General features: G+C 41.9%; 2 protein-coding genes across 3 annotated transcripts in view; one reads left to right on the top strand and one right to left on the bottom strand.

Moving 5' to 3' along the window:
• Nucleotides 1–2,530: 2,530 nt before the first annotated feature.
• On the bottom strand, nt 2,531–5,912 carry LOC140118427 (DNA-directed RNA polymerase II subunit RPB11-a). Its single transcript, XM_072136324.1, has 4 exons — nt 5,681–5,912; nt 4,644–4,733; nt 3,522–3,696; nt 2,531–2,731 (listed from the first exon to the last, which is right to left on the bottom strand). The coding sequence occupies exons 1-4, from the start codon at nt 5,731–5,733 to the stop codon at nt 2,696–2,698; spliced, it is 354 nt and encodes a 117-aa protein (XP_071992425.1). The 5' UTR covers nt 5,734–5,912; the 3' UTR covers nt 2,531–2,695.
• Nucleotides 5,913–6,125: 213 nt separating this feature from the next.
• Nucleotides 6,126–20,166, top strand: part of TXLNG (taxilin gamma) — a 60,646-nt gene continuing 46,605 nt past the window's right edge. For both annotated transcript variants that reach the window (XM_072136323.1, XM_072136322.1), the window contains exon 1: nt 6,126–6,336. In XM_072136323.1, coding sequence (XP_071992424.1) covers nt 6,286–6,336 — 51 coding nt within the window. In that variant the 5' untranslated portion in view covers nt 6,126–6,285. The remainder of the gene's footprint in view (nt 6,337–20,166) is intronic.

Below are 20,166 nucleotides of genomic sequence, written 5' to 3'. Positions count from 1 at the left end.
CTTGCAATGCTCTGCTGGAATTTTAGACCATTCTTCTTTGGCAAACTGCTCCAGGTCCCTGAGATGTGAAGGGGAGCCTTCTCCAAACTGCCATTGTGAGATCTCTCCACAGGTGTTCTATGGGATTCAGGTCTGGACTCATTGCTGGACACTTTACAAGTCTCCAGTGCTTTCTCTCAAACCATTTTCTGGTGCTTTTTGAAGTGTGTTTTGGGTCATTGTCCTGCTGGAAGACACATGATCTCTGACGGGAAACCCAGCTTTCTCACACTGGGCCGTACATTATGCTGCAAAATTTGTTGGTAGTCTTCAGACTTCATAATCCCATGCAGATGGTCAAGCAGTCCAGTGCCAGAGGCAGCAAAGCAACCCAAAACATCAGGGAACCTCCGCCATGTTTGACTGTAGGGACCATGTTCTTTTCTTTGAAGGCCTCTTTTTTTTCCTGTAATTCTATGTTGATGCCTTTTCCCAAAAAGACTTCCTCAGGTAAGTTTTGGCAAACTCCATCCTGGCTTTTTTATGTTTCTGAGTAAGATGTGGGGTCTTCCTGGGTATCCTACCATACGGTCCCTTTTCATTCAGACGTGGAGGGATAGTATGGATTGACACCACTGTACCCTCGGACTGCAGGGCAGCTTGAACTTGTTTGGATGTTAGTTCAGGTTCTTTATCCACCATCTGTACAATCTTGCATTGAAATCTCTCATCAATTCCACCCACATCTAGGGAGGTTAGCCACAGTGCCATGGGCTTTAAACTTCCTGATGACACTGCTCACGGTAGACCCAGGAACATTCAGGTTTCTGGAGATTGACCTTGAGGATTGCTCATGCTTCCCCACAATTTTGATTCTCAAGTCCTCAGACAGTTCTTTGGTCTTATTACTTTTCTCCATGCTCAATGTGGTACACACAAGGACACAGGGCAGAGGTTGAGTCAACTTTAATCCATTTCAACTGGCTGCAAGTGTGATTTAGTTATTGCCACCACCTGTTAGGTGCCACAGGTAAGTTTATTACACAAATTAGAGAAGCATCACATGATTTCACATGATTTTTCAAACAGTGCCAATACTTTTGTCCACCCCCTTTTTATGTTTGGTGTGGAATTATATCCAATTTGGCTTTTTGACAATTATTTTAGGGGTTTTCCTTTGAAGACAAATTAAATGAAGATACCAAAAATACCAAAGAATTTCTGGTTGCAATCATTTTGCAGAAAACAACAGAATTAACTGACAGAATTGCAGGGGTGCCAATACTTTTGGCCACCACTACACATACTATTATGTTTGTCTGCTCAAAGATATGCACAAAAGATGCTAAAGCTCTAGGGGTGGTTGGGTAAGCTTTCACCTTATATAAATGGAGGCAAATCCTGATCAGTCTACGAGGACTAAATATTATAAATTTATTTTCACCTCAATATTAAAGTCTTGCTTACACCTTCATTTTCGCCTTGATATTGAATAAGCAATCAAACTTTCTCTTATATCCACTACAAAAAATTTTTCTGTATTGTGTACAGGATAGCCATCAATCCCATTCACTACAATGTAACTGTATTATGCTGCGGTTTTGACACAGAGAAATTCAGCAAAGCCGATACACAGGTAATACACAAGAATTATATAATATGCCTGTACCCTTAAAAGTTTGAGCAGTATTTACTTTCTCTCTATTCATATATAAAGTAAAGAGACTTTCCCATTACTACTTCTTGGTCCATGTATAACTACAGACACATTATGATCGCTCTGTGCTACGCGATCCTGTGTGCTGATAAAGTGGTTAGATCAGGGTACAGGGTTTATATACTTCATTTAGCTTCTGAACATTGTACACATAAAAAAAGAGATATGAGAAAGATCAGAGATTAGGAGATCCCTAAGATGCATAACACACACAATGACACATCTGAGCTATAAAACACACAGTCCCCTGCTATAAAGACCTTATCTTGCCTGAAAATTGTCTCCTAAAAATGTGTTGCTTGCTGGCAGGAAGTCTGTGTGTGAGATAGTCTAGGAATGCGAGGGGGGGGTGGCAGTTAACAGTGAAAAAGAGAATGTGTTATTTTGTTATCCTAAATGTATCAAAGAATCATATCTTTGTGGAAATACCCCTGTAAGGAGACTCAACTTAAAGGCAGACCTCCAGATTTATTGAACTTTAGGCTGTAATGGCATGTGTAAGAGTTATCAAAGATGTCCGCAATTAAGCTATATATTATTAATCCTGGTTACTATGACAACCCAAAATTTAGAAAATCTAGTTGTAACAGAGCCTTCAAAAAAAAAAAAAATTAAAAATAATCAATCTTGTCTGGAGTTACACTTACAAAACGATCTGTTCCGACTTACATACAGGAAGAACAAACCTATAGAACCTTTCTTATACGTAACCCGGCAACTGCCTATATTTAGGAATAGATTAATTTCCCACAAGTAAACAATTTTGCAGAATCAGGTCATAAAATGCAAGGTTGTGCTTAGTCCTCTATAAAAATATAAAAATGGACAACTGGGTGTTAAATAAAAGTCTTTATTTCACAAACAAGAAAAATAATAATAATAAAAAAAATTTGATACTTCTCATAATAGTTCCCCACAGAAAAGGGAACTACTGAAGCTGCAGCAAAAGTATAGCAGGGAAAAAAAAAAAAAAAAAACACACACATTCTCTTAACCGATTCACTCAATTCCCTCTTGTTTATCCTTAATGGCAACCTATAGAAAAAACAAACGCATAAAAAAAAATGTATTAAACTGGTTCAGAGAAACTGCAGAATAATTATGCAACCATTATTTAACCCATTATCAAATGAGACTAGAATTGTCTCTGTGGTTCAAAGCTTATGAACACAGCATTTTCAGGTTCATAACGACCGGGTCCCGTGCCTTCAACTCTGTGTTTAGAACACAAGACTAAGGGGCTCACTTACTAAGGGTCGAAGATCGAACTTTCGCCTTTTTCAAGGTTTGCATAGCTTGGACAGGTATTCAACAGGTATCGCATGCGATTGTTTTTTTTTTTTTGGCACAGATGCGCTGCCTCCATGCGACACAAATTGGGGGGCGAGCCGTTGAACGATCCGACTGATTCGGACTGAGCGCGGGATTTAACTTTCAAATTGTGTCGCAAGACAATGCACTTACATGCACCACTTAAAGGAAGGTGAACTCTGTCGGTCCTGAGCGGGGAAGCAACACATGCAGGATATCTTAGCAAATCGGGCACAGTGCATTCTCATTGGACAATGCACTTTCGTTGAACTCCAGCGGACAGGTAAGTGTGCCCCTAAAAGTGTAATAGCTCTGCATCTTAGGAAACTTTGTTGCTGAAGCCTTTGACTGTGGAGTCGGCTCGGGTGACCATTTGGGTGAAATTGAACAGTTGGAATTTTAGCTTACCGACTCCACAGCCCTGGCCATTATATATAGACACAGATTGATATGTACTTATATCTGTATATAGACATGCATATTGTTAAACAAAAAAAGGCATTTCAGTCCATACCCTAAATCTTTCTTCCAATAGTGACAGCTCACTAATCAAGTCGGTGATAGCATTGGTAAATGCCTCCTGAGGACTGTATTCTGGCGTTGTCTGGACTCTTATAATAATTTTATGTTCCAGGGGATGTGGTACTTTGTATCCAGCAAATAGAACCTGGGGGTCCTTCAATAACTGCCTGCAAAATAAAAACAAAGATTTTTTTTAGAATGACATTATATGGTACATAGACAGATGAAACCATTATATACAATCAACATATCTAATATGTCTTTACTGCACAGCTCATCTTATGAACTATCCTGTAAATCCTATACAAATGATTGTAGCACATGGAGAGTTTTATGGGACATCTGGAATGGTTAACGGTATGCGCAGATCCTGTAATTTCTGTGCAGTCTAGGAGGCAGATTTCACTGATTGTATGGGGAGATGTATTCTAGCACAATTTAACAGCCTGTGAAGATATAGCACATAGGGGCTTTTCCCTTTATTTTAGAAGGAAGGAGGCCATGGATAACAAATATAAGAAGATTACCACATTCACAGTGCCTGAATCTATGAGTAAGTGTCCCTGGCTTATCATGATGGATTTTGATAAAAAAGAATCATCTATGCTGCAAATATGAAATGTCATGGTATTCAGAAAAATAAAAACAATGACCTTTGGAAGGAGGGGAGTAAAAAATGTTTGTGCAAAAATGAAATTCCTAATACAGTGCCACACCCGACCGTAGAGAGATGAATGGAGCTTAGGTTTAATACCACGCACTGTGGTCAGTTGTGGAGCTGTTTTTGGAAGGACACCTACTGCACATGCGGGATGGCAGCAGGATTTTTCAAATCAGGAATTGGCAAGCCTCAGAAATCACTTGGCTTCTAATGCATTTTATGCTATAATTTTGTCTTGCCAAAGGTGGATTTCAGCCGCAACTGGATGACATGTTGTGGATTATAAATCCACAGTTAAAGTTGTTCCTGCAATGTGTGTATGTGATAAATCCTATACACTACACTGCTACTGTAGCAATGCAGATTTACTACATGGACATTTGCATGGCAATTCCACAGATTTACAAGCAAAATCGATAAAATTTTCAAAGAGCTACAAGATTGAAAACTTACGATTTTATTATATTTCCAATGGTATGGTCTTCCTTGTTTATCGTAAACAGGCAAGCATTAGGCACTTTTGTGTCCTTAGTGATCGTTATTCTACAAGAAAATGAAATCAACATTTGAAGGGTTTGACATTTTAAATACATATACAATAAATGTCATCAGATTAATATAAAGAAATAAAATGTTATATTAACCATCAAAGCCCTGGAATTCTATGCACATTACTGCCTGGTAATGGATATATGTGAGCCTAGAATTAATTAAATCTTGTGTGCACAGATGTAACCACAAAAATAAACCTACAATGTATACCGTAATACAGGAGCAAGATTGATAAGACCTTACCACATCACATTTACATGCTACAGAGAAAACGTGCACAATGTCTGTCCGGCACTGTAGATTTTATGTATGTGCATTGCGGAAAGAGATCTGCACTTTCACCTATATTCCATGGGGATTATGATTCATGTCAAAATGTGGCTTGTCCCTTGCAGTCACACCATTGGTTTTACCAATGTCTAGTCAGGAATCTAATGTAGCAAACGGAAGGGAACACAAATATTCCCATTCAATAGGGCAGCACAGTGGCTCAGTGGTTAGCACTACATGTGGTAAGAAGAAAAATAACGGTGTCCAGCAATGTTGGTTTCCAAAAAGTGAAAAAACACAATTTATTTCCAAAACATTAAAAACATCACAGTACTATACCCTCCCTCACTACAAAACATATTGGTAGTTTGATTAGATTGTGAGCCCTATTGGGGACAGGGACTGATTTGGTAACTCCGCACAGCGCTGGGTAATCTGTGTGCGCTATATAAAATAAAGGAATTATTATTATACAAGTCAGTAAAGCAGAACCATGAATGCAGCTCAGAGGCTGAAATTGATGACCAGATACAAAGTCAATCATATTTACTGATCATTATACAATGTGACTATGATCTCAAGTAAAAACATCATCTTACAAACTGCCATTGTTTACACCGGCAAGGGCCACGTTGCGGCGTCACCAAGGTACAGCCTAGAGAACTCACTTTTTTTCTCCTTCAAACAACAAGAACGACTCAAAGGCCGGCGGCGCGTTCATCTTAGCGCTGAATGACTATTTCCCTCCTCGCTCGGAAGCCTCTTGCAGTACTCTCTCCTGTACTAGAGAACGTCATAGGAGCGTCCATCCGTCACGTCCTGCATTACCCAATGTGTCTCTAGTCACTAGAGCACCGAAACGGCCATTTTTATGGAGACCATTATACTATAACGCAATGAAAAGACTCATCCAAAATGTCTCCTCACAAGGAGACAGTTATATTACAAAGCTCTGGAGTTTTAAATATAAAAAAATGGTTGCGCGAGGTGGTCGTTACTAACGGTATTATTTTATGAGAAATACATTATACTGAATACGTACACGAAGTGCTATTACTGCGCAGCGATATGACTGTACTTTGCCCTTCGTTAATATGGCCTCCGAAGTGCTTCCGCCTTCCTGTACGGGCGGTCACGTGAGGAGAGGCTGCAGCGCTCTGTTGTGTTGCCCTTCGTCTGATTGGCTGCCAGCTTGCGGGCTTCTGTGTGAGAGCGCTGCGCAAGGGACTTGTCTGGTGTGGATAGCGCGGCACTTACAAGACTGCGTCACACCATGTCGTGCCAGGTGGAGGCAGCAAGTGACGGGGCCGCGGATTCGGAGCAGGTAATGGCACAGTTCTTGTAGATCGGGTTGGAGTTCCCTGCCCCAGGGTGGCGGGCACACGAGGAAGAGCGTACACACACCTGTCACGTCTTCCCGGGCACCAGCGCTTCCATCTCCTCTCCTGTACCCATGTGCTTGTCAGCTGGGACAGGGCACTGGCTGCTTACTTCACCACACACACAGAAAGTTCTCCCTCCGTGTTACCGGGATATGTGCCCCGGACCTGGAACCAGAACCAGGGAAACTTTATAACAATCAATATCATATAAAGCTCTGAGAATGGATTTCTAGTAGCAAGAAATATTATGCTATAACTCATTACACATCTGTAAATGCCTTTCCAGTGCCACAGATGCCAGGGTGGCATAGATCTACCATGCCCAGGGATTGGTGTTACATGTCATGGCGTCAGGGTGTTGGAGCAGTAGGGGATTTCTAACTTTTGAGGCTTTTTGTTTTGCATTTTGTTTAGCTAGTTTAAGTTAAAGGGGTTTTCCAGTCACTCTGTTTCCCCTGTCCTATAACTTGCTGATTGCTGACGAGAGCAGGGGTTCATTGTGTCCCCAAAGTAGCGCTTGCTTTCCATCGATCAGCACTGACCTTTTCATTTATATACATTTAGGACCTATATGGCTGTATAATAATTTTTTATTTAAATATTTATTGGGGGGGGGGGGGGTTGTCTATCAGAGATCAGTATCTAAGACAGGCCTACAAGACTCTCGCGATCAGTGCCAGTAATCAATGTGGCAGTTAAAGGGAGATGTTAGCTGAGTTGCAGACCTGACACCCGCTGTGTATGGAGAGAGCTCAGCCTGGGAGCCCACTCCATACACCCGAGGGGTTAATATATACTTGAAATAAATACACCACAAGTATTTAATTAATGTATAAATATATATAAAAAAAATGAATACACAAGCAAAAATGTATATCGGCGGTAAATAAGCACACATAAGTATATACCAGCATTAAAGAGTAACTGTAAAGTTTTTTTCCCCCACAAATCAATAGCTCTTGGAATGTAGAACAACTTTGCCTATTATCTTTGTTACCTATACCCAGCAGTTTCTTTGCTCTACCCCTCAGATGATCTCAGTGCTGCAGTGGCTGTTTCCTCTGCCTGTGCTGACAAGCCCTGTGACAAACTGACAAACAAATCTACAACTCTAAAGTCTTACAACAGGGGAGGGGCTACTGCTACCTGCTCGCAGAAGAGATGGTCATGTGACAGAGCTCTCTCTGTGTATGTAGCAGATCTGGATGTGTTCAGGCATGTGGATACATGCAATAGTGAGATAAAAGTTCTCCATCAGTTCCTCCATCTGTGATTCTACAGAACTTTCTCGGTTTCTCCCGTCACCTTTTGCTGTAGCCCTTCCCCCACCTTGTACTATAAGCTCTGTGCAGAGAAGCTATTAACCCTTAGTGGTCACACAGCACAGGCTAAACACGTAATGTAACTGTTTTACTTATGGATTTTACCACTTATTACATACTTATAACATGCTCCTCCATGTGATGAGTTTGCCAGCTGCTGTATACATGCTGTATGTACCCTATTCAATGAATTTACTTGTAGAAATCACACTGGATTTAAAGGGCACCTACCACCACGATTCTACCTATAAAGGTAGATCGGGTGGTAGGTGGATGTAAGGGACGTGAGGATAGCCCTTTTTAGAGCTAATCCTCACGTTCCCGCTAACTTTTAATAAACTTTATTCCCTTAATATGTAAATTTAGTTATGCGGTTACTGGGGTGTGGAGTAGCCGGGCACGAGGCTACACGGCGCGGCTACTCCACGCCCCAGTAGCCACGTTACTCCTCCTACCCTGTTGTGTGCAGCATCCGACAAGCCGGAGTTCTGGCGGAACGCCAGCATGTCGGATGAGGGCGTGCAGCTACGAGGAGCTGCGCGCCGCACACAACAGGGTAGGAGGAGTAACGTGGCTACTGGTGCGTAGAGTAGCCGCGCCGTGTAGCCTCGTGCCCGGCTACTCCACGCCCCAGTAGCCGCATAAATAAATTTACATATTAAGGGAATAAAGTTTATTAAAAGTTAGCGGGGGCGTGAGGATTAGCTCTAAAAAGGGCTATCCTCACGTCCCTTACATCCACCTTTACATTCCCTTTAATGCTAAATTACTTTGAATGAGTGAATTGAACCCAGCTTCAGGTCAGGTACAGGAAGACTTTAGTCTCCGTCCCCACTTCACCTCTGGTGAGAGATTTTTTTAATCTACAGATCGTCAGGTCAAAAATTAATGAAATTTGATTTCACATCCGAAAAAAGTATACATGGATATAACAAAGAAGAAAAGCAGATGTGTTGACAGAACAAATGAATTTTATTGCTTTACAAAAAGAAAATAGTTAAAGAGGACCTTTCGCTACTTCACTTATATGGAGATTATGATATCATTCTGTAGGGGCTGCTACATAGATTCACGGGAACTTTGAATTTTCTTTCTAGCCCGCTTGCAGAGTTATTAGTCACGAGATCTGACCATTACAATCTGTGTTTGGTCAGAGAGGAGGAGCTGGGGGCGCGCGCAAACGTCGCATGGTTGTAAGTGGCGCAAACAGTGCGTGGTCGCAACCACAAGCAAAACTGCCGAAACATCGTAAACATAATGTCAACAGTATATTAGCGGAATGTGTGTGAACACAACCATTAGATGAACATAGAAAAAACTCACAGATCAATATTCATAATCGTTTCTCTGACATTGCCGGACACTGATTGGACAGTATGAGAGAAGATTAGCATAACACACGCCTCCAGCCCCAGCTCCTCCTCTCTGACCAAACACTGATTACAATGGTCAAACACTGGGAATGTTATCTCCGCAACCGCAGGGGCTAGAAGGAAAATTCCCATCTAGCCGCCCCTACAGGATGGTATGATAATCTTCACATGTGTGAGGTGGGGAAAGGTCCTCTTTAAACACTTAAAAACCCCTAATGAAGGGGAAAACAACAAGAAGGTCTCCCACAGTACAAAATGCTAGGAATATGAGGAATATCACTACAAATAATAATGGAGCTACATACAAATGCTATAAAAAAAATGATGCATTGTGAAAAAGTAGTAATAATAGTCAATATATCGCAGCATTGTGCAGTATCACTTAAAGTGCAATATATAGTAGTATATCATATTACCAAGAAAGTCAAGATAGGGGGGAGACCAAGGATGCCCAGTCTCCCCCCTATCTGGACTTTCTTGGTAATGTAATATGTATTTATAGTTATTTATTTATTTTGGTGTCTACATCATTGCACTTTAAGTGATACTGCACAATGTTATATTTATCCCGTCCTCTACGACTATTATTACTGCTTCTTCACTATGCATCATTTTCTATAGCAGTTGCATGTATATACTATATGTAGTGATATTCCTCATATTGCTAGTATTTTTTGCGTTATTGTACTGTGGGAGACCTTCTTGCTCTCATCCCCTCCATTATAGGTTTTTAAGTGTTTTTAACTATTTCCTTTTTGTAAACCAATAAAATTAATTTATCATGTCAACACATCTGCTTTTCTTCTTTGTTATATCCACAGATTATTTTTTTATTATTATTTATTTATTTTTTTGGGTCAGACACTTCCAGCACAGAAAATGCCATAACTTTGGAAAGAAAAGGGTGAGCAGCATAATATGGACATTGTTCTGTTTGTTCATATATGAGAATTTGGTAATGCAGAACTGGGATGCACTCGGGCAGGCACAGACAGTCGCGTACTGTTCAAATTAGGTTGTAGCTGTTTCCTTCTGTCTGTAATGGCCCGGTCCATACTACTACTCTTCCTTGTTGTCTCATAGTTGGCAATCCTTCTCCATCAAGTAAAGAACTTCACTTCTCCCATCCACCACTTATCACTGCAGAATTTGCTACCCTTGTGACTTTGGCCTCTGAGGAAAATCTCCTTACTCTGTCCCTAAAAAAAAAAAAAAAAAAAAAATAAAGTGACCCCTAGATAATATACTGTGGTCCTCAATACTTTATAATATGTACTACTGTATTGTTCCCCTTTATTATTCATATTTAAAACCAACAACTCTTAATGAGTTTAGATAACAGAGCACCCCCAGCCAGAGGTTGCACTAACATTTTTCCAAAAGGGTAAAAATACTCCTTTAACCATTTTTGAGGAGTGTTTTTACCCAAGGAGGAGTATGAAAATTTCGGTAATACCGCGCACACACTCGCCGCTCACAGCACAGCACACACTCGCCACTCACAGCACTGCGCTCACAGCACTGCACACGCTCACCTGGTCCCGTCGATCACATAAACGGAGGCAGCTGCGGGCAGGGAGAGATGGAGCAGGACGGGGAGCAGCAGCCCCGCTGTCCACATGTCTCCCCCGGGGCCGGTGCTCTCACTCCGGGTCTCTTCGGCACGCCCCTTAGTCACGCATGGCAATTATTTTGGGGGGTAAAGGCGCCTCATCACACGTCTATGACGCGTGGTGAGGCGTTAATGCGACCTCTGCCCCCAGCATATACAAGTATCTATGTGGCCAAAGCCAGCACATGCCCTCATTATCAGCACACTAAAAAAAAAAAACGTATACTCACCTTCCTGCACTCCCTGCAGCCCAAGCTTCTTTCCCCTTCAGCAGTAGGCGAACGCCTATCTTACCTACCCTTATTGCTGTGTACTTAGATCTTTGCATTCAATATATTTCCCAGCTGTTTCCCTCTGTATATGGATAAACAATTGAACAAAATGTTGTAAAATCCCCAATAAAGGTAGCAATGTTAATGTTAGTTTCCACAGGTGTGTACACCAAAGTATGAAAGAGTTTATTAAAACATAATAGAACCTTTATTAATTTGGGATCTTCATGATTGTAATGAACCAAGTAATAAAGGGGAGTGGTAATTTATAGCGCACACTGAAAGCCATAAAAGTCCACAAGAACATGGCACAAATGTGGAATTTTTTTTCCAGGTATATAAAACACCGTAGCTAATTTTAATCTGTTGCACAGAAAACAAACCCTCTTACAGTTCTGTACACAGAAACACGCCACACACTGCTGGCAGAAAGCCAGGTAATGTTAAATAAAGTTTTATAGAGTACTGAAATGATTCAGAATGCTGACAAAGGCATTTTTAAAATCAGACTACTGGTCTTTTATGATACCATGAGGCTGGTGACTTCAGCCGTGGTCTGGTCTGCATGTTTAAATTTTTGTAAGGAGACAAAAATAAAAGCTTGGGCCCCAATTGGCTGTTTAAGCACAGAAAACTCTGGCTGTAATAATTTTTCATAAATAAATATGCACCTTGGAGTTGTTTATATGTATTACTGAAAACTTTCATGCCCCTCCTTGGCTAAAAATACTCCTCGAAAATGGTGAGAGGCATATTTTTACCTTTCTGGAAAAATGTTAGTGTGACCTCTGTTTCCCAGACATTTAAATTAAAAACCCCATTCAAAAAGAAACTTAAAGTATTTATTTTGGGTGGGTTAATTTAAATTTATTAAAAATTATAATTAAAACGCATTGCCCAATGGTCCCTTCCCATGGCTGCCATGTTTAAAAAGTAAGCCCACTGATTAGTAACTTGGTCCACTATATGCCGTGTTCACTGAACTGCCCTGCCTTGTGGAACATTGAGAGAAAGTCCTGTTACAACATTAGGCATTTCATCTCATGTAACCAGGGTGATGTAATCAAAGGTCCTGTTACATTTGCAACAACAACCTTGTGTATCTACCTCAGCAGCCTCCATGGAGGATGGCGAGGAGTAGAAGACAAATGCGACATTCTGTGATTTTATGTGAGCCGATACATACATGGGGTAGACGTAAATGGGTAAAGAGCCTTGGCTGACATATGACATGCTGCGAAGAGGCCTGGGACATGCCTCTGATATCGGGTAATAGAAGATAAAGTTGAATTATGGGGATTTGAGGTAAACCATTTTTAACTAAAAGAAGCTATATCCATTAGTTAATAGGGCTTTATAGGAACCAGTCACTAGCTGTATTTTTGAAAATGAGGTGACTGGATCCTTTTTAAGGCTCTAAAACCACCCTATGTACAAAATCATGAAAAAAGGTATTAAATTCCACTGTCCGTATTGATGGCAGCATTTACAGGACTGTAATCCATTCTTTCAGCAACTGCAATTTTTTGCAGCACAAGTCTGGCAAACTACTGAGAACAGTGCTGTACCCCATGTTTTTATGCTCTTTTTGGTATTGGTGAATGTACAGATGACCTATCTAAACGTTTGCACTAGTTGGATTATCTCACATAATCCTAATTTGTTGCAGCATCTGGTCCTCACAGATTATAAAGTATTTACTGCTTGCTCTAGTTACTTCAAGGACAAAACTATTTTTCTATTCCACCCAAATGTGTGTGATTGTTTACTATATGTGCGTCCTGCTTTACTGTATGTATATTAGAATGTCCAGGTGTATGTAGCATCTGCGTGATCTGGTTACATTATCAGAGGATCAAAGGTTTCTCCAACTTCAAATTGACCTCTGCTTGTTACTGTTGTGGTGTGTGGTTTATAACCATGGGTAGAAAGGTTCTTTATTGTCTCCACTCCAAAGTTTGGCGTGGGCTATACTGCTTATTGTCCCTTGTGTAATGCTTGCAGCATTGCTGTAGAAATGGGAAAAAAATAGGGAAAAACCACAGTAAAAGTTGGTATGTATATACCAAGCTCTCTTCATATAGGCAAGGTGTTTGCTGACTGCAGGTCTCCCCCATGGGTTCTGACACATGGTACGGGTGTTCACCTTTTCATGTTCTGTGGTCAAATGCTTAGATCTCTTACTTTTTTATTGGATTTGTATCTCTGTCCTTTTTTTAATCATACAATAAAAGGAATATTTTTTAACTGTTTGAGTACTGGAGGACCCCTATTTTTCCTGCTCCCTTTCTAGAAGGGTCCATGCACACAAACGTATTGGGGATGTATATATATGATATACGTCCTCCGTAGTCGTCTATGACTCCTGGGCTCAGTATAGTGAGCACAACGTGTGCTCACTGTAGGGTTGCACCGATACCAGAATTTTGAGTGCGATGATACGCAGAAAAGTATTGCAATACTTGATACAATACTTTCACGAAAAGAAAAAAAAGTATTATCTGAATGTTAAGGCTGCGGTCACATGGGCCTTTTACATTGCATTTAGAAATGCAGTGCAAATGTCTGGGGGCGGGGCTCAGTCTGATTGCATTCGCATTTGCATTGAAACACATCAGTAACAGTCAGCCAGTGATTTGCGAGGAGAAGCTTTAGTGCTTTATGACGGTGTAGTATATGTGGTTTAAAGGTTATCCTAGTAATGCTAATATAAAATAGCATTCTAAAGAGTATAATTTAGGTCTTGAGTAAACAAGTGTTTTTGATATCCGTATGCTATCCTTTTTTTGCAGATGGCAAACGGACGTGCAGATAGTGCTAAAAAAAAAATAGCAGCATGCGTTATTTTGTCTCGCATGCGGACCACGTACATGCGTACAAGTCAATAGTGGTGGTGAACCTATGGCACAGGTGCTAGAGGTGGCACTCAGAGCCCTTTCTATGGGCACTCAGGCCATCACCCTTGGACAGAGTTCATCAAACACTGGATCTTCCTGCAGTCCCAGGTAACTTAAGCTATTCTGCTCTCCACTGGGCTATTCCACACTTCGTCGGGTGTTTGGAACTGCAGGAAAAGTTGACCCTACCATTCACCCTGCTGAACCCTACCATTCTTCCTATGGAGAGACGCTACAATGTTCGTCTGAATTTGCCCTCCTTCTTTCAATTGTATTGGTTGCCTTAGGCGCCCGATACAATTGAAAGATGTGGAAGAGCAGGTGGCAATAAGTTACTGCTTAAAATTCTTTGTCGGCACTTCACGCTATATAAGTAGATTTCGGACGTAGTTGGGCCACTCAGTCTCTAAAAGGCTCGCCATCACTGGTCTAGTGGATAGAGGCTCTGTCCTGTATCTCTATGGCAGGTGGAGTGTGTAGGTTGTCGGCAAAAAAATTATTTAAGTGGATTAAATAGAGACTTTGTGTCTGGGGAAGCCCTGGGAGATGTAGAGACACAATATATGGACAGATGGTTGTATTACCCTGATGAGGTGGTCTTTGCTCTGCCGCTAACCCGACACATCTTTACAAAGGATTCCCTGCCCGATATCTGCAGATACAAGGAGTCTGTGGAAGTCATTCAGTACCTCAAGTAACAGAAACCTGGTATTGAACCTTTCTGGCTTTGAAAGTTTTGTATAAGTACCAAGATTTCGAAGCATCGTGCAAGCATAGCTTACTGTAACTTGCCTTACCCGCAACAAAGATGGAGCCGTGTGCCACTATTCTCCATGGAGAGGAAAGGGGCGAGCAGCGTTCGCTTTTACTTCTCTCCAGCATGCCTGGCTGTAGCCGTGTGAGTACACATTCGTGTGTATGTACTGTAACTCTGAGGGGCTCCCATGGCTGTCATTCAATGATCACTATAACAGTCAGTCATAGGTTAGGGCAGTGATGGCTAACCTATGGCACTGGTGCCAGAGGTGGCACTCAGAGCCCTTTCTGTGGGCACTCAGGCCATCACCAGAGATGACTCCAGGTATCTTCCTGCAGTCCCAGACAGCCCAGGACTTGCTGTGCACAGAGCTATTTTAAAGTGACAGCTCTACCTGGGACTATTTTCTGCTTTATTAGTGTCCTCAGGGGCTGGTATCAATGAAAACTGTGACAGAGAAGGGAGTATAAATCACAAATTAAATTTCTGTGTTGGCACTTTGCGATAAATAAGCGGGTCTTTGTTATAGTTTGGGCACTCAGCCTCTAAAAGGTTTGCCATCACTGGGTTAGGGTCTAACTTGTTTCCTGGGAAGGGAGGAGATAGTAACTTCAACAAAAACAAAGTCTTCCATTCACCTTCCATTCTCCATAGACTTCATTGAACTTACTGTTTTTGCTTCCATTATTAATAGCAGAAAAACTAAGCAGCCTACTGCATTGTTTTTTTTTTTTCCTGTTACTAATGACATAAGATCTAACTTAAATCTGCCAAACCAATGTATGAACTTTGCCTTCTAGTGTTAGGTACAGTTCACATGTCCTATTAGTGAATAGAGGAAGCAGTTCTACCTGTGTTTTTACCTCCTGGATGACATCTGGCAACAACTATTGTTACAATGTTTGCTTCTACAGATGCCCCTGTAACAATAGAAATTAGCATGAGCGTGTATAACAAAAAATATATACGTTTAGTTTTTTTCTTAATGTTTTCTCTAAATGTAACTAAAGGAAAACTTTTTCCCATGATGTCTGGTGGTTTCTCTGTAAGGAGCTGTACATGATGCAATCTCTGACTCATTGCTGCTCTATTACCTGTCCTCCTCTTCACTGAAGTGTCACCTAATGAAATGTGAAAGTCCCAGCAGCAAATGTATGACTCTGCAGTTTTCTTATCCCTGTGTTTATAGGAAGGATTAAGTCAGTCAGCAAACTCCCCTTTCTAGCATGTCCATCTCAAGTGATATTGTGTATGGCCATAGACACAGAACGTCTCCACGAGGTCAGACTGTATAGTCTGACTTTTTTTTTTTTTTCAACTCTTTATTTATTTTTGATTTATCACAGACAAAAAAATCTGCCCAAACATGGGCTATATACAAGTCCAATGAAAGGAGCATTAGATGATAGATGTTATTAGCCTTATAACCATAGAAGAGACATGTGGGGAGAAACAAAACAACAATCCTGTCACACTAGCTACACACGTTTAGGAGATCATGCGGAGAAGTCAGAGCAGACGGCCTATGAGCCTTGACTATCAGTCATACAGTGAATGTCCCATGGAGACCAAACTGATTCAAATCGATCCAATTTGTTGTTCAATTGAGCAGTCAGTTGTTCCATTGACCTCATATCCTTGATACGGGCATACAGATCTGTCGAAGAGGGTGGGGCCGTTCTTTTCCAAAACGGGGAAATCAAACATTTGGCTGCCGTTAGGACATGAAGGAGCAGCCTGGCTTTTGGACCCTTGATGTTAGTGGGAGGTAAATTCAGTAAATATACTGTCGGATCTAAGGGGACACTAGTTCCCAAGGTTTTCAATCATATTCCAGTAGTTTACTATAACTGGGCATGACCAGAAAATGTGGTATACAGAACCCACCTCCCTGTCACATCGCCAGCAGGTACTTGAGATAAGTGGGTTAAACCTGTGTAGCAGTTCAGGGGTATGGTACCAAAGCATGACCGACTTAGGGATCCTATGTCTCCTCCCATTCCACACGTAATCTAGGCATTTAGACTGCAATCCCGCCAACCACGCCATAGGCGCCATAGTGTTTCAAATAAATATAACAGTTTAGGCAAAATTGTCATTTTCACTGCGGCGACCCGCCCCAAAAAGGACACATGTAGTGGTTTCCATCTAGTTAACATGGACATGATTTCTTGAAAGAGAGGTGTAAAATTGGCCCCAAAAAGTGCAGTATAGCTAGGAGTGAGGTGAATCCCTAGATATTTTAGGGAGGAAGATTTCCATGTATAGGGGAATGTGGCCTGTAAGGCCCTTAACTCCCTGGGGGGGGATATTGAGCGGCAGTGCCTCCGTCTTGGTATTGTTAATTTTGTACCCTGAAAAGTAGCTATAACGGTCCAGCGTCACATGTAAGTTTGGTAGAGTGGTCAGGGGGCTGGCAAGAGTGAGAAGGACATCATCCGCAAATAGAGAGATTTTGAATTGGGTGTTGCGGACCTTGATGCCTCTAATATCTGGATTAGCCCTTATGTACGCTGCTAGGGGTTCGATGCTTAGAACATACAACAGTGGGGAGAGTGGGCAACCATGGCGCGTGCCATTTTTGATGGGGAAGAAGGATGAATGTGCATGGGGAAGGCGAACCGACGCTGTGGGGGTAGAGTACAAGTGCCTTAAAGCTTGGCGGAAGGGGCCTGTAAATCCGAGCCGTTGTAAGGTAGTGAACATGAAGGTCCAGTCTATCGAACGCTTTCTCAGCGACTAGGCTGAGAAAAAGCGCGGACGTATCTTGGTGTCGGTTAACTGCCAGTAGATCCGCAGCCCTTCGTGTGTTATCCCCTGCCTGGCGGTATCTAGTAAACCCAACTTGGTCCTTATGAACCAAGTGTGGGAGCCACTGGCTCAGTCTGTCAGCTAGTAGTTTAGTGAAGACTTTTAGGTCTGTATTAAGTAGGGCTATGGTGCGGTAACTCGCGCATGACCAAGGATCTTTACTGGGTTTGGGGAGCACTGTGATATAGGAGCATAACATAGAGGGTGGGATAGGTGTACCTCCGAGGAAGGCGTTGAACAGCTCGACCATGTGGGGTATCAATATTTCGCTAAAAGTTTTGTAGTAGGTATAAGTGAACCCGTCAGGGCCAGGAGCCTTGCCCGTAGGCATGGCTTGCAACACCTCCGCCAACTCCTCAGAGGTAATTTCTTGGTTTAGGCTGTCCAACGCCTCCCCCGAAAGGGTGGGTAAATTACATTCATTCAGGTATTGAGATAGACCCTCCATCGCCCCTGGGGAGTCAGGATTGACCGTGGGGGGGAGGGAGTACAGTGTGCTGTAATAATCTTCAAAGATACTAGCCACTACCTTCGGGTCGTAATTAATTGTCCCCGCGGCATCTTTCATGCCATAAGGGTTGCTATTAGCTGTTTGTGTCCTTAATTGGTTTGCTAATAAAGTGTGTGCCTTGTTGCCGAATTCATAAAATCGTCTGCGGGAGTACCGGAGTAGCTTCTCGCTCCCCATAACTAGGAGCTCGCGTAAGCTGGCTCTAGCATCTACCACCCGTCTCAGCAAATGCAGAGAGGGTTTAGACAGCAGGCGCGCCTCTAGACCCCATAGTTCCCTTTCACATTTCTGGCGGGCAGCATGAACCATTTTCTGTTTTCGTGCACCTATAGAAATACAGTCCCCTCTGAAAACTGCCTTATGGGCCTCCCATAAGATAGTCTGGAACGGGGCCGTAGGGGTGTTATCACCAAAGTAGTTAAGTAGGCATTGGTTTAACTCTGCACGCGTCGTTGGGTTGGAGATTAGAGTCTCATTGAGCCTCCAGTGTAGCGGGCAATGAATGGGAGTAGTAAAATCAAGCTCAAGCATGATGGGGGCGTGATCAGACCATGTTATTGGTCCTATGGTGGATTCCTGCAAGGTTCTCAGAATAGAGACGTCACCAAAAAAATCAATCAATACGGGTGTAAGTATTGTGCGGGTGGGAAAAAAAGGAATAAGCTTTAGCTGTGGGGTTGTCCACTCTCCACAAGTCATACAGATCATATAGTCGAATTAGTTTTCTGAAGCCCACTGCCAGTCGGTGGGTCTGTTGCTTCAGGGGGCGGTCCAGAATTGAGAGTCTGTCTCTATTTTCTGAAAAAGGAGCATTAAAGTCCCCTCCTATCAACGTGGGGGTACCTCTAAAGTGCGTCAGTAGTGTCAACATCTCAGACAGAAAAGTAAGTTGTCCTGTGTTTAGAGAGTATATGTTGCAAATAGGTTGACCCTCTAAAGCAGAGGTCCCCAACCTTTTTTGCACCAGGGACCGGCTTTAAGCTAGACCAGTTTTCCATGGCCCGGTGGGGGCGGGGCTTTGGTCATATGGGGTGGGGTTATGGATGGGTGGAGCTTATAATACAAGATATCAGGGAGTGTCCGGACCAGATCCATCATATCGATTTGGTGTAAAAATAAAGCAATGCAAAATGCATACAGCGTATCGCCATGTAGTATAAAATGCATGCAGAATACCGCCATGTAGTATAAAATGCATACAGAATACCGCCATGTAGTATAAAATGCATACAGAATACCGCCATGTAGTATAAAATGCATACAGCGTATCGCCATGTAGTATTAAATGCATACAGCGTAACGCCATGTAGTATAAAATGCATACAGCGTATCGCCATGTAGTATAAAATGCATACAGCATACCGCCATGTAGTATTAAATGCATACAGCATACCGCCATGTAGTATTAAATGCATACAGCATACCGCCATGTAGTATTAAATGCATACAGAATACCGCCATGTAGTATTAAATGCTTACAGAATACCGCCATGTAGTATAAAATGCATACAGAATACCGCCATGTAGTATAAAATGCATCCAGCGTGCCACCAAGTAGTATAAAATGCACACAGCGTGCCACCAAGTAGTATAAAATGCATACAGCGTATCGCCATGTAGTATAAAATGCATACAGCATACCGCCATGTAGTATTAAATGCATACAGCGTGCCACCAAGTAGAATAAAATTCACACAGCGTGCCACCAAGTAGTATAAAATAGATACAATGTACCGCCAAGTAGTATAAAATGCATACAGCGTATCGCCATGTAGTATAAAATGCATACAGAATACCGCCATGTAGTATAAAATGCATCCAGCGTGCCACCAAGTAGTATAAAATGCATCCAGCGTGCCACCAAGTAGTATAAAATGCATACAGCATGCCACCAAGTATTATAAAATGCATACAGAGTACTGCCATGTAGTACAAAATAGAAGCCCTGATAAATATCACAAATGCTGCATATACATACAGCATATATACACATAAACAAACAGTAGATACAGCATATACATACACACACATACACATACATATATACACACACACATATACATATATATACACACATATATTACACATATATACACATATTACACATATATACACATATTACACATATATATGCAAAGATAAAGTAACCTTACCTCTCTATTGTGTTCCTGGAAATTTCAGTGCCTTGTCCTGCAGCGTTGGTGGCGCGGTGAGGTA

The sequence above is a fragment of the Engystomops pustulosus genome, chromosome 2 (genome assembly GCF_040894005.1).
Source record: "Engystomops pustulosus chromosome 2, aEngPut4.maternal, whole genome shotgun sequence".
Lineage (NCBI taxonomy): Eukaryota > Metazoa > Chordata > Amphibia > Anura > Leptodactylidae > Engystomops > Engystomops pustulosus.
This window is presented reverse-complemented; position numbering and strand designations above follow the sequence as displayed.

What these genes read in the sequence shown, in the direction of transcription:
- LOC140118427 (XM_072136324.1), bottom strand. Translation starts at nt 5,733, where the DNA reads ATGAACGCGCCGCCGGCCTTTGAGTCGTTCTTGTTGTTTGAAGGAGAA. An exon ending in TTGTTTGAAGGAGAAAAAAA is followed by an intron (nt 4,734 to 5,680) that starts GTGAGTTCTCTA and finishes ATTTTCTTGTAG; the next exon opens with AATAACGATCACTAAGGACA. An exon ending in TATTGGAAGAAAGATTTAGG is followed by an intron (nt 2,732 to 3,521) that starts GTATGGACTGAA and finishes TTTTTTCTATAG; the next exon opens with GTTGCCATTAAGGATAAACA.